Raw genomic sequence first — 14,362 nt, forward strand, 5'->3', positions numbered from 1 at the left:
CCATTTCATCATGACTTGCCACAGCTGGGCCAGCCTGGGGAGGGTGAACGCTGATACAGAGCAGTTTGCAGGCTCCTGGTACAGCTTGGGGCATCCCTGCTGACCTCTGCTTGACACTGTCTGGCACATAAGCGAACCATTCATGAAACCTCCCCTCAACACGGATGAATCAAAACCGAGTCCTATAAAACTAAATGGAAAAACAAGACTGATTAATAAAGTGCCCTTCACAACATCTGCCCATGTATTGAACCGTGGCCGAGTTGCAGGCCACGGCCACACCAGGAGACATCTTTATCCCCTTCAATGATGGTCTGTGGCCAGTCTGGTGGATTTAGTACACGAGTTTCTTCTAAGTGCAGTTTAACTTCAAAACACAAAGTCTCTTCCAGGAAAGTGATATATGACCTCCCTTCAAAAGCACAATCTAATGCCGCTTGGATTTAGGGCTTTAAAGATGGAAAGCAGTATCATCTCAGCACAGTTTACTGGTTAATCTTACTTTGGGCAGCTAGCAAAAAAAAAAAGTGCACTACTTTTACCATGTATGACTAACTCAGATTTACTTTTCTTTGCACTGTATGTAAATTCAGGTAATCTAAAGTTGTAAGTAGTAATCTCTAAAGAAGAACTTTAGTTTTTGCTACCCACATAACAATGAGTAGCAAAAAAAAAAAAAAGCATCCAGGATAACATGAGTTTTACTGCAGACCTCTCTCTTGTTTTCTTCTCCAGCAAATATTTATATTAGCTCTTAAGAAGGTAGGCTGCTGATACACAGCCAGACCTACAGCACATAATTACATCCCAGTCTCTTAGAGCAACGATACTGAACACTCCCAAGTACGCAACTAATATTAATTACAAAGATTTACCACTTAAAACACCTCCAGATGTATAAATAATACATTTTAATGGGCCATTGAGTAGACTATACATTTTCTCTATTGTTATACTGACAAAAAGCAGCACCATGGTCTATAGTTGCAGATAAAAGAATCCCCACTATTCTTTGCATACTTGCTACAGGAAATTCTCCTACTCTGGGAAATAGGATTTCCAAGTTATTTGCCTCAAATCCTCACTACATCAAAGCCTTAGATTTTAAATACGAAGGCAATAGAATATTTTCAAAATTTCTAGGTCATGAACTGCAATTCTGCAGTTATACCTCAAACTCATACAACAGAGCTGAAAGTAAAGAAACCCAAAACTCTCCAGAAGAGAGGGAACCACCCCAATGCAGGGCTATCCATGCCACAAGTTGCAGGCATCAAACTGATTTTGCCAATTTCACAACAAGACCAAAAGTGAATTTGAACCCAAGTTAAACATTTTGACTGAGACAGTCTTAATGACAGCTGCTAGATGCAAAACTAAAATAACATTTGATGTTTAAATAGATACTTCACCTGCTTCAAACTAAGTACTCCTGCATGTGAGAGGACCAAAGTATTCATGACGTAACCAGACAATGCTTTTATCAAAACAATTTGGTCTCCTCCAGTAGTTTCGGGTATGTAAGACAGCCTCCAATATTCCAACCCTCCAACCCATCATTAGATGAGCATTATGTGTTACAACACCTTGTCTTTTCTTCAAAACCAGGCCTTCCAGAGATGCCAGTCTCCACTTCAGAGTTCTACATTCATCACCACTGATAAAGTAATTCTTCTAACAACACTTTTCAGCTGCACTACCCAATTCTCACACAGTTAGGTCTCCTCTACTCGAACAATGAAGAAATATTTCAGGAATTACTGCGCTCTCTGCCTTATCCTTCAGGGATCTGAAAGCTGAAAAAAAGAATCAGCTCTAGGAATCACACTTTTATCTCTACTTTTCAAAGCAACAGCAAAATTTGGTTGATGCTATTCCTTCCATTCTTTTCTGCTCAGACTTCCACTCAACGAGCCTGACTAGAAAAAAATTTGTCTTCACCCATCGTATAGGATCTGTTAGTCTGTTGCAAGCTTTTGTCATCATCTGTCCTCCAAATGGTGGAAATAAATTTTTTAAAAAATATCTCCCTGGCAGATTGCTACAGAGAGCTACCAGAATAACAAAAAAAAAAAAAAAAAAAGTAGGTTTCATGTTCATGGAAGACATCAGCACAACTAATCGTAGAGTCCCACCACATATGCAAATAAAATGCCGCCCCCCCCCCCCCCCCCCGAAATTCAACTCAGGTTTAACAGGCCCTTTTTTGTTACTGTTCCAGACGCTTTTTTTGATTAAGTCTTTAGTATCACGCCCACCTGCTACCATGACATCAAACCGGGACTGAAACCCTGCATCTTTAAAACACACACAATGCACCGCGAGGACACCAGCCCCGCGGATCAGAACGCACCCCCGGGATACCGAGGCACTCCGATGTGGCCACGGGCACGGCCCCGAGCCTGCTCCCGCATTTCCAGGGAAGGAAAAGCGGAGCAACCCGCCTCCAGGAGAGCGGCGTGGGGGGTGCCCCCGGCGCCAGCTGCCACACCCCCAGCAGGCAGCCAGCCGCCTGGGCGCCTTCTTTTGTCGCTCCCAGACGTACTCCCCTACTTTTCCTCCCCGCTCGGGACTCAGGACTCATAGGCTGAAGCCGGGAAGCGGCGTTTCCCACAAAGGGACGCCGTGCCGGGCCCGCAGAGACGCCTCCCACCCCTCCTCGGGCCTCCCGGAGGCAGGGTTGGGGAAGGAGGGAGCGCTGCTCCCCGATTCCTCCCCCCGCCCTTCCCCGCGAGGTGATCTGTTTAAAATGAGTAAGATCCAAAGCATCTGCGTCTCCCCTCCTCCCGCCTCAAGTCAGCCCTCGCCCGGGACAATGCGGCCGAGGGACGGGAAAGCGGCGGCTGAACGCCGCGGGTCAGGCGGGAGGCTGCGGCCGTTACCTCGGGCTCTGCCGCCCCCCCCCATCCCAGCCCCTCACGACGCGGCCGTTGCCAGGCGGCGGCCTCGCCCCCGGGCGGCCCATGTGCGAGGCCCGGCGCCCCCCCCCCCCCCCCCTCCCGCGATTAGCATAACAGAGAGGGGAGGAGGAGGGAAAGATAATTTTTTTTTTAATATATAATTAAAAAAAGGGGGCGAGGAAGGAGGCGTGCGTTTTCCCCGCACGGGCTGCGGCGGGGCCCCGGGGAGCGGGCTGAGGGGAGGGAGCGATGCCGCAGGAGGCGGCCGAGGGCCGGCAGACAAAGGGACGCTCCCGACGGGGAGCGGGAAGCGGAGCGATTCGGGCGGAGGAGCCCAGCTACGAGGAGCTCTGCCCCCCACCCTCCCCGGCCCCGGGGCGGAGGCACTCACCGGCCGAGCCGGAGGAGGACCCTCTTCTCCGGGGGGCGGCGGCGGGCTCGGGCTTGGGCGGCTGGGGCTGAGCGGGCCGGGCGGGGGCTGAGGGCTGCTCCTGCGCGGGGGACGGCGTGGTGGCGGAGGAAGAGGAGGACGAGGAAGAGGAGACGGCTCCCGGGGGACTCCAGTCGGGCTGCGGCGGCTCCGGAGCGGCGGGGCGGGGCGGCTCGGCAGGGCCGCCGAGGTCCAGCAGCTGCGGCGGCCGCTCCTGCGGGGCTGCGGCAGTGGCGGGAGCAGCGGCGGGCTTCCTCTCCATCACCTCCAACTGCTCGTCGAAGTCTTCGTCCTCGTCTTCCTCCTCCTCCTCTTCTTCCTCCTCCTCTTTCTCGTCGTCGACCACGAACTGGTAGTTAAACTGGGGCTGCTGCGGCCGTGCTGGCCCGGAGGAAGAGGAGGAGACCAGGGGCGACTGGTCCAGCTCGTCCATGGTGCCTGGAGCTGTCGGAACAATGAGTGCGCGGCGCTGGGGCTGTGCCGGCTGCGGGGGAAGGGGAGGGAAGGGCGGGCAGGGCGAGGGCTGCGCTGCCGCCGCCGCTGCGGGACCCAGACTCCACGCCCTGTTGAGTCACCGCTGGGGGAGGCGGCGGGGCGCGGCCGCCCGCCCCGCTGAGCGACGGCGGCCACGGCCAGTAGGAACGGACGGGGGCGCGGGGGCTGCCAATGAGGCGCGGCGATGGGGGGTGGGGGTGGGTGCGGCCACCTCATGAATATGCAGCGCGAGGGGGGGGCGGGACGCGAGGGATGGCGAAGTCGGGTAAAGTTCAGCGCGGAAAATGCGGGGTGGGGCGGGGGGTGTCACCCTCCATCCATCCTTCCCTCCCTCCGTCGGCGGGCTGGGCGCGGGCAGCAGCATGACAGACATCTTGTGATGATTCATCACTTTCCTCTGCCGGGACTAGTGTTACTTTTTTTTTTTTTTTTTTTCTCTTTTAAAACAGCGGCCAGAATCCTTTAGGTCTTTTCAGAAAGGAAGGGGCACCGGGAGGGGCTCGCCGGGGACCTACCCGCAAGGCACCGCTCAGCCCGCACCGGGTTTGCCTCGCCCTGGCTGTGCCCGCGGCGTCCCGGGCGGCTCCGCACTGCGGGGCGGGATGCCGGGAGGGAGGGCTGAGGCGCCTTGCCGGTCCCGCTCCTCCCCCGCGGGCACCGGGCGGCGGCCACAGCATCGCCCCCGGGGTGGGAAGCTGGGCCGGGCGGCGCCTGCCTCGGCGGGAGGTGGGGGCTCGAACCGACAGACGGTGCGACAGCCTTCCTGTGTCTGAAACAAACGGAGAGGAGACATTTTCAGAAGAGGCGAACTTGTTCAACCACTCGTATTCGTTGAAGTCAGCCATCTAAACAGATCTCTCTCTTGAAAACCTGAATTAGGCAACTTGTGAACAAGATGCCGTTTTTTCCTGCTCAAAGCACAAAGTGCCGTCTCTCTAGAGCCGCCTTAGGCTCTGGTGGGGGCTTTTGCTTTCTGCTCAGAGGTGGAACGTTGGCCAAACCCCTAGGGTTACACTTGAATTAACTAAAATGGCGTATATTTGCAGGCAGCTTTCATCCACACAGCTACCACTGTAAGACCAAAAGGACTTACAATTCTATATTTAATACTATTCCACTATTATGATGGATTTTTAACCCACAGGTGATTTATTTGTGCCCGTATAAAGAGATTTGTCCGTGGAAACGTTCAGAGCAGGCAAACTGCAAGTTCAGTGAGACACCAAGAGCTTAAGGGAGAGGAACAACAACTCTCCTATTCCTGCCCTTCTGCCATGTACGTGCTGACGCCGCGCAGGTGAGTCGCCCCGTTACGCAGGGTGACTTGACACCCTGGCATCGGGAAAACTCCCCGGGTGGGCTCTGTGTGGGGTATCCGAGAGCCTGAGGCGCTCAGGGGCGCACCCCACAGTTCATCCTGCACTGGGAAGAGTCTCCAGTGTGAGACTGGGGTTTCATCTCCAGCGTTCAGCCACTTTCTGAAAAACAGGATGGCAACACACGGATGGGGGGACCCTAAGTGGTCCCAGCCCTGAGTCCTCTGTTGTCTCACAAAAACATATCCGTTGCATGAACTGTTGGAACCCGAATACCTGACCGTGGGGTGGGCTATTGCTGCTATTTGTATTGGGAAGACTACTCTAAAATATCTCATTTTCTAAATAACTAGAGACCTCCTCCTAATTTCCAGTCTTAATTTGCTCAAGGCCAATGTATATCCTTTTCCCTTTAAATGGTTCTTTTCTCTGAATTTTCATTTCTAATCTGCATAAAAGAATGCATTTTGTCCAGCCCTTGCTTTCTTAAGCTAAAACTAGAGGAGCTCTGCTGTCACCCCTTCCCTTGCTCCTCTGAGCAGCCCGTGCCTGCATACGATCCAGGCTCAGCTCGGGCACAGGAAGTTCCAGATGAGATCTGTTTCAAGTATGTACCGAGAGGTCAACATTCCCTACCTTTACCAGTAAGGACTCCAATGAATGTGAAAAACATTTTTATAAGTACAGGGAAGGCAACACTGTTACCCTGATGGAGGTAAAAGTTTCACGGCAGGTGAATAAGCACCTGTGAGGTCTTTAGACTTCATTCTTTTCCCCTCAAATTTTGTATCTTCTGTTGACAAATTATCCATGTATAGTTTCAAGTCAGCCCTTTTTGCAGTGATAGATGTTACAGTGGCAGCAGGATGGATGGATTAAATTCCATATATTGTTAAATAAAAACCATGGAAGTTCTGGCTAAGTTCTGTTCCTAGTTGTACTGTTACATCTCTGTTCGAGCCAGTGGACTATGCATGCATCAATAACGGCAGAGCAGGCTCAGTGGCTCCCATCATCCTCACTGAATTTTGTATTACACTGCTTAGGACAGGGTGCATTCAGCTCAGGCAGCTTAGGTTATCAACCTTGAATTTACCTAGATGTCAGTTACCCCCGAGTGGGATTTCTGATCTGGTAGCAACGGTGGGTGCTGACATGGAGGATCACAGTGCTTAGACCTCTCCTGTAATTCCAGGGCCAGCACTTCCACTGTGCCCAGCCAGTAATTAATTTGGTTCATAATTTAAGATATAAAGTGATACCTCCTTCAGTCTTCTTTTACTTATTGATTGCTACATCTACCCAGTATCGTACACCAGCTGCCACAGAGTAAGTGCACACAGAGAAAAGCTTGACATTTTTTCAAAAATCTTCTTCTTTTCCTGTCACTAGTCAGTTTGGAAAATGTACCTGGGGGAGGGCACTCACTTCTGGGTAATGTACGTTCATAGAACATTTTTACTCTTTCAAGAAGCTTAATATACTAATTTACATTAAGAAATGAGTAACAATCTGGTGATGGCTTTGATGTGAGAGAAAAGGGCCAGATTTAACAACCTTATGGTTGAGTAGAGGTCTGTAATTTTCAGTGGCATTTTACCCCAGTCACAGTAGATGACTGGGCCTAAAATATTTTACAAAAGGAAAATTCAGCTTTTCTGTGTTCTCATTTATTACATACCAGGAAAGTAAATAGACTTTTGGTTTTGTATTGTAAACCTGCATTTTTTTGTATAGTAAATAAAAATACGTTGAATACCTTATAATTTGACCAGCCAAGTTATTGGTTAAACAAGAAAATGGACTTTTCACATTCCATTAAAATATACCCTATGGCAACAAGATACTTTTAAAAATTTGTATAATTCTGAGTACAGACTAGCATGGAAACTAAACATAACTAACTGCACTGATTTTTGGTCATCTACAAGTAGGAAAAATCTATGTATAAATTCAGCTGATTTTATTGTAATGCTTGAAAGAGAATCTATCATCAGTTAAAGAAAAATGAAAGGTTTTTTTATGTAGAGAAAGGAAGTGACTAAAGGTCTTGGAGGAAAACAGGAAGGGAATTCCAGATAGCCTGAGAAAGTCAAATTAAACAAGCGAGAGGAAAACACAGCTCTCCAGTACTGAAAGTATACTGCAAAACACCCTTTCTTTTAGCTCTTTGGAAAAATACTTCACAATTCTTATATGGAGACTGTCAACAAGTAGGAGTACTTTGCAGATATTCAGCAACTTAATTTACAAACCTTTTCATGAGGTGTTTTCATATAGTGAATTTAGAAAGAAAAGGGTTCAGCGTGTGGAAGAGAAACACCGGCTGGCATGTTTCTGAATTTCCACAGCAGTGCTGACAATGACTACGTGCTGCTTGGCTTTTTTCCGGTCCCCTGTGACCTTCTGCTTGATTTTACACAGAAGTAATATGATCTCACAGAATATCATAGACTAGGAAGATAATTCTGATGGGACAAATGAAGTATTATCACTTCACAGCAGGATCAAACAGGAAAAAAAAACATTTGGTCTCAGGTAGCAATTTAAAAAGGTGGACTTAAAATTGCAGGGATGGTTGGATTTCTATGCTGCCTTTTAAGCTCAAAGTACAATCCTCCAGGTTTCAGGCATCATGTCTTTATCACTGGAAGGATAAAGCTCTGATTCTTCTGTTTCCAGATTATACCTGTGCTGCAGTGCCTTGAGCATCAAGCATATCTACCTAGCAGGTTTGCCTTCATTTGAACACCTGCTGTACTTCTCAAAATCAGCAGTGGGATATTGTGACCAAATCACTGCTTAGTTTATTAATACAAATGTAGCATAGGGAGGGGAAAAGTGTTAAAGCAATAGTACAGAGGGATTACCAACTCTTTGTAACTGAGTCAGGTTCAGCTTTATCAGGATCTTCTGGGGGCCCTGACTTTTGGCCTGGTATAATTAACATTTTCTTGACAGTAGCTTTTTAAACCTGCCATGTTCTTTAGTGTTCCGGGCACTTCCTATTCTGGAATTGTTTCTAACATCCCATAAACCTACTTAGAGCCAATTTTTCCACTTTTTTTGATAACCCCAACATCATCTTGATAAATCAAAGCAGTCCATTTCTATGGTAAATGTCCTAATAACCATGTCAATACACAATATTCTGATTCAGATCTGTCACGAAACACTTTTTAAAACTTCCTTCAGCCCACCAGCTGGCTGCTAAGCCAATCCATCTGCATAAATGAGGGTGGTTTAAGGACATCTCTAAATTACACCAACTGCCACAGGTGAAACATTGCCATTAGCTGTAGCTTTAAATTCATACATCCAGATAATTTCTTCCTAAGCCACAGCTGGGTCTGTTTAAGCTTCCATTCAAAGTAACCAAAGGTGGTGCATAACATTAAAAAAGATGTTACAACAGCAAACAAGAATATATCTGATCACCCTTAAAATATAGCAACATTGAAGTGAATCAAAGCCACAAAAATGCTCTCCAGCAAATGAGACTGTGACACAAGAAATTCACCTCACTAAAACTGCACTGGAATCCCCTGTTAATTGGATTTTGGTCTGTTTTGCCAATTATTATGCCTAGCATAAAGGACACAGGCAGCATAAAGATGAACCAATAACCAAATTGTATTTGATACAAAAGGGTCAGTACATGGGTGAGCGCTGGGGGTACAAACAAGTCAGATAATACATAATTGACATCAATCCCACTGACCCCAACAATAACACTGCACGACCAACAATGGGTGGAATAAATGGTGAAATGCAGTTTCCCATAGAAGGGACAGGAGACAACCAAGTCAACAAGCCAAATACATAAGACCAAGGAATCCACATATTGAATCTCTACACAGCCTGTTTACAAAAGCCAGACCTGACTGGAGCCCAGTCCCAGGGAGAAGGGAGGTTCCCCCCCCGCAACAGGAAACCCTGCAAAGTGGATCTACCTCACAAACAGACACTGCCCCTTCCTGCAAGTGGTCCCAGCTTTTATCCCTAAGTGGGACACCGGACCTTTGCTTACTTCATGCGGGACACCTGGGGCTCCTTTACCTAATGGCTCTCCCTGCAAGGCAGCTGCACTCTGGAGGGAAGCCTAAAGGGAAACTCACCACCCCTTTGTGAAGGGCTGTGGGAATCACCCATATGGCAACCTTAATTTGGGGCTTGGGGTTGAAACCCCAGCATTTCATGGTCTAATTACTTTTTTTCCTTGGAAAGAACCATTAGGCCTTAAAAGACAATACACAGTTAAGATGCCAATGTTATGTCTTACTGACATATAGGGCTCTAAGCAGTGGGATCCTTCCAAAGAAGACAGTGTTTGCACTGAGGAGAGATGAGACTTCCATGCAAAAACCTCAAACATTTCTTGTAGTGCTTCCATGTTCCTGGATAACCTCCTATCTAAATACTGACCCCAGTGAAGGCAGCTTAACTTGTAGGAATAACAAGTTCCCAACAAGCTGATAGTGTGGATTGAAAATAAATATGTTCCTCGAAGTCCTTTCCTGTCCACCCAGTCAGGGAGGTGAGGGTGGGACACTGTGAGGGACTATGCACTCAATCAGAAAAGTCCTTAACTGAAAATTAAGACTTAAAGATTTACCTTTCATTATTATAATGATGCAAGACAGTAATAACAACATTGAATCAAATGAGTCCATTCACATGTTAATAACAGCATATTAGGAAAACAAAACCATAGCAATGATGTACGCTAAACAATTTTTAATACCAATTTCTAAATTCATCACGTCACTGCAGAAAAATGTAAACATACAAGAATGTGAAGTCTTCTGAGACTCTGTGAGCATTCCTAGATTTTTCTAAGGAATTTGAAAGAATGGTTTCATTTATTCAATGGTTTTATTTGAATGAATGAAAACTTTTCAAATTACTCAGAATACAGGCAATTCCCCACTTTAGGTTTAATATGGCTACACTTCAGACCCTCACACTTTTAAGAAATACAATTAAATTATTCACTTACCAGTTTGGCCGTAATACTTTACACTCCCAAGGAACATAAGGACCACCAGCTTCGTTGGACCTAAACAGAAAAAAAACATTCTCTATTAATACCTCTTGCAAAGAGATCAAGCTAGTGTCACAACTACGTTTTCTAATTCGTGTTCTCCCCTCCTACTTTTCATTTAAACAGGAATGGTTGAAATCAGTATCAAGTTTAGATCTCAGCATCCCTAAATCTGTACTCAAGGACATGTCCAAATTCAAACTTTTCAGCCTTGATACTTAGCTTGTTTTTTTAAGGTTTTATTATTGTTCTGCTCTGGTTTATGTGAACATCCCACACACTGTACTTAAAGTAATGAACCAGCAATGTTTGTTCCCTGTATGCCTGGGGGTTCAATGGAGAGAAGAAAGTCCACTGATGCCCACTAGCTTTCAGGTCATTTGGACAGACACATTTGTGCAGTCCAATTCCCAGGGAGGGAAGAAAAGAGGATCTACTCATTCCATCACAAAGTAGAGCATAGAAGAACAGTTTTACAAGCTACAGGTGTAGTTTTAGACCATGAACAGAGTTTGGATGCCACGTTCCAGGCTCAGAGTATCTAACCTCTCTCTAAATCAGTGGTGCTCAACTTTTGATTTCTTAACTTGGAATGTACAAGTGACTGAGCTGAATTAGCTGAAGCAACCGATTGAGGAAAGTACATCCCCTGCATGTTCAGGGGAAGAGGCAGGTGGTAAGAGCTGATCTGGCAGCTCCACCATTCTGCTTCCAGATGCTGAGCTGTGATGCTGCTAGTCTGGTGACTAGAATTTACAACTCCAACAGCAAGAACGAACTATCTGAAATCACAGGATTTTACCCCTACATTAGTTTAATAGCTTTTTTAAAATGTTGGAATTCATGAAAGTTATAATAATTTAGAATTTAAATTGGTCTGCTTTTTAAAAGTGCCTATAAATTAGAAATCAATTTTTGCTCTTTTTTAGCATTGATATTTACCGGCTTAGGAAAGAAACAGCCTGCTAACCAACATTCAGGGTTATTCCCTTGGCTGCCAAATATGCCTGAGGAGTAAACAGATTGATAGTAGCAACATTTTCACCATTACTGTAAACAAGGTTGATGGCATTGCTACTGGGACTGTGAAACTTAAATATAGAAGCAAAGGTTGCACTGGAAGCAACATTACTGATTGTAAATGGCTCCCATTTGAAAGGAACCAGCCCATTTTCTAGCACTTTGCTCACTGCTTAATAACTTGTCCCTTGTAACTGCTTTTATCAGACCACAGCAGCTGGAGTCTTTACTTGAGTTATGGTGGTGTTTTGGGGTCGCAGTGCGTTTCTGACTCCCAAAGACAGCAGGTATGGTGCCTTTGGAAGACACCACCAAACTCTGACTGCTGCTTCTTTCTTATGAGCATTTAGGGAGCTCTTCCTTTTATCTGGGTTAGACAAAGATAGGACAGCTAAAAAAAAATTCAACATGACTATCCTGTTTTCTCAGTATCACACCAAGCTGATCAGACACTGAAGCCCTTTCTCACTCTCACCTTTCCCCACAGAAAACACTCCAGCTTTTGAACGCTTTGGACAATTTCAGTTAACTGTGGCAGCAGCCATATTCAAGGATATTCAATCCAGACAGATTTGTAAAAATCATCATCTGGCTAAATTACAAAGAGTTGATGAGCTGTCCTGTGGCGAGGGAGCCAGGAGAGCCTGGTTATTACCCGTTCCACTTAGGAGCCAACACCTAGTATACAGGTTTTACAAATGTGTCTGTCTTTTACCCAGATGGCAAAACCAAAAAGGAGGCTGAGAGGTGTGAGAACGACTGAAGATATTCCAGGATAGAGATGCAAACAATGTAAGACCTGAAGCTATAGGAAACCTGAGTTTGCTAGTTTTACTGGTTTTGGAACTAGTTTCTCACTGTTGTAGGTAGGAATGTATTTTAGGTGAGTCATGTAAGTCAGGCTGTGGTGAAGACTACCTAGGTGCAGCCACAGTTTTGGCAACGACAGGAAAAAAAAAAGAGATAAATCTTGTAGGCTGAATTCTCTCTGATATATCTTGTGAAAAGGAATAGAAACAAAAGGAAAAGATCTTGAAAAAACAGCACATGCAAAAGAAGCTACAGAGGACTACTTCCCAAAGAAAATCGAGGTTCTTCAGACTTTCTAGGGCACAATGGTCGGCAGATATCACTTAATCTGAGCTCTTTTGAAATGCATTTTTTGCAGTGCAAATATAGATTTTACTCTTCTCATTGTAACTTGTGAAAAACCAACATATTTTGGTAAAAACTGACTACTTGAATACCGTGTAACAAATTACTACTTCAGCATAGGCTATTAGCTAAGATTAAGTGGTTTTATTCCATTAGGTAGAATCAGGTTGCTGTTCAAGTTTTAATGCATGAGTCTAGAAATAAGTATAACTTGACTGTATCCTGGATAGAAATGCCTGGGTAAACTGAAAAAAAAAAAAATCAGTTTGGTTTTAGAGGTAGCTAGCTCTATGTTATTTATTTCTCACCCAGATCTTATCCACTTTAAGCTTTAGAAAATAAAAATCAGAATTTAGAACTAGCAGTCTTTAAGATTTATCCCACTAAATTGATTCAACAATTTTGCAGTGTGCTGTTGTCATGTTGAACAGAGCTCTCTGATGGAGCATACTGCAACCTTCCTTGAAGCTAATGTAGATGAACTAAGATGGCAGGTGGTGTCTGTCCTCAGAAACTTATTTCATTCTCCATTTCTCTTTGCTTAAATTTTTATTTGTACCTATTCCCTATTGGCTCAGATTTTTCATGAGAATAACGACTTCCTTAAAATTTCTGTGGTTTTTTTCCAACACGTCACCTAGCAAATCAGTTTCAAACAACTTCTCTTAAAAGAATAAAAGCATATAGTGCTTCAACTGTGTAGTCTGCTGTAAATCCAGCCTTATTGAGTGATGATAAGCAGCTTTTTGACACTACACCAGCAGTGTCATTTCTCTTGCCTAGACTATAATCCAGAGGAGGAACAAGTTAATAAGGCATACATATATATATGCATAGTTATAGGCTGCCACTGAATTCACATCAATTTTATTTATTCTTTCAGCACATTATGTTTCTTACAGCGTCAAACTGTTTGGTAAGTACCCTAGTAAAAAAGAATGAACTTTAAACAACAGGCCTATTGATTGCCATTTTAAATAAATTATTTTGATGGTGGCCGCCTTGTTCCTATTAGTGAAATCTAAGAATTCCTCTATTTTGCTCAATAGTTGCATGATTACAGACCATATATAGGCAGTTTCTTCACACTTTGACATGCACATGTAACTGATGTGATGGTAGGATGTACCTCTGATCACCCATGTGGTTTCTTTTCAGCGCTTAAGCAAGTGCCATGTTTACCTTACCTTCTACTCTTGTCCCAGAGGAATCTTCAAATTCAGTCCACTTTTAGACAAATCCCCTCACCAGATCATTGCTGCCATCATGTTGCTGCTCATTGGACCTAGCTTTGCCCTTCTCATAGCTTGTTCTTTGTGCAGATGTTCAATAGTTGTACTGAAATCTTTCTCTGAAGCAAAGTATCCTTTATTTTTCTTCAAGAATATAATAAAAAAAGAGGTAAGACACCAAAATGTATATGCATTTTATATTAACTAAATACAATACTTCATCAAAACTTCTATCCTGCCCTTTCCACAAAGTCAGTGATGGTTGCTACCTCTGTAGACTCACCCAACTCAGCCTCTCTGCCCTGATCTGCGCTTTTTTTTTTTTTTTTCCCTCCAAAATCCATTTCTTTGGCTGCCCCAGGATGTTGAACTTGTAAAAGTAATTTATGTATCCCACTGTGGGATAAGAGGAAAGACAGCTGGGAGCAGACAAAAAGGGATGCTAAAATGGACTAGACCTCCAGCTGCTGACCCACACAATACAAAGATCAGCACTGGCAACTGGCATAATCTAAAACTATTCACTTTAGTTCCCTCAGACTAAAACAGCATCCATCTAACTGCAACCAAATAAAGATAAACGTATTATTCCCCAAAACAGTGCAGGATATCATCTCCCATATTTTTCAGAAATGGCAAGTGCCATTCAGAAATGGTAAGTGAACCGCTTTAACAATGAAATTAGGTGCCTCCATAGAAATACATGATATATGAGACATTGGTTCAACTTTAGATCATTTTATGGCAACTGAACGACAGTTAAAATTTTT

The 14,362-nt window shown here is 44.8% G+C and overlaps 1 protein-coding gene across 7 annotated transcripts in view; it reads right to left on the reverse strand.

Moving 5' to 3' along the window:
- Nucleotides 1-14,362, reverse strand: part of RTN4 (reticulon 4) — a 74,888-nt gene that overhangs the window by 42,466 nt on the left and 18,060 nt on the right. For 3 of the 7 annotated variants that reach the window (XR_012633551.1, XM_074904561.1, XM_074904798.1), the window contains exon 1: nt 3,292-3,899. Coding sequence is in view for 6 of the 7 variants with exons in the window: in XM_074904561.1 (XP_074760662.1) it covers nt 3,292-3,763 (472 nt within the window). In the remaining variant the exon portion in view is untranslated. Of the gene's footprint in view, nt 1-3,291; nt 3,900-4,340; nt 4,595-10,140; nt 10,201-13,547; nt 13,737-14,362 lie in introns of those variants that run through there. The other 4 variants (XM_074904655.1, XM_074904894.1, XM_074904992.1 and 1 more) reach the window with 4 other exon arrangements.

This window comes from Athene noctua, chromosome 1, assembly GCF_965140245.1.
Source record: "Athene noctua chromosome 1, bAthNoc1.hap1.1, whole genome shotgun sequence".
NCBI classification, from domain to species: Eukaryota; Metazoa; Chordata; class Aves; order Strigiformes; family Strigidae; genus Athene; species Athene noctua.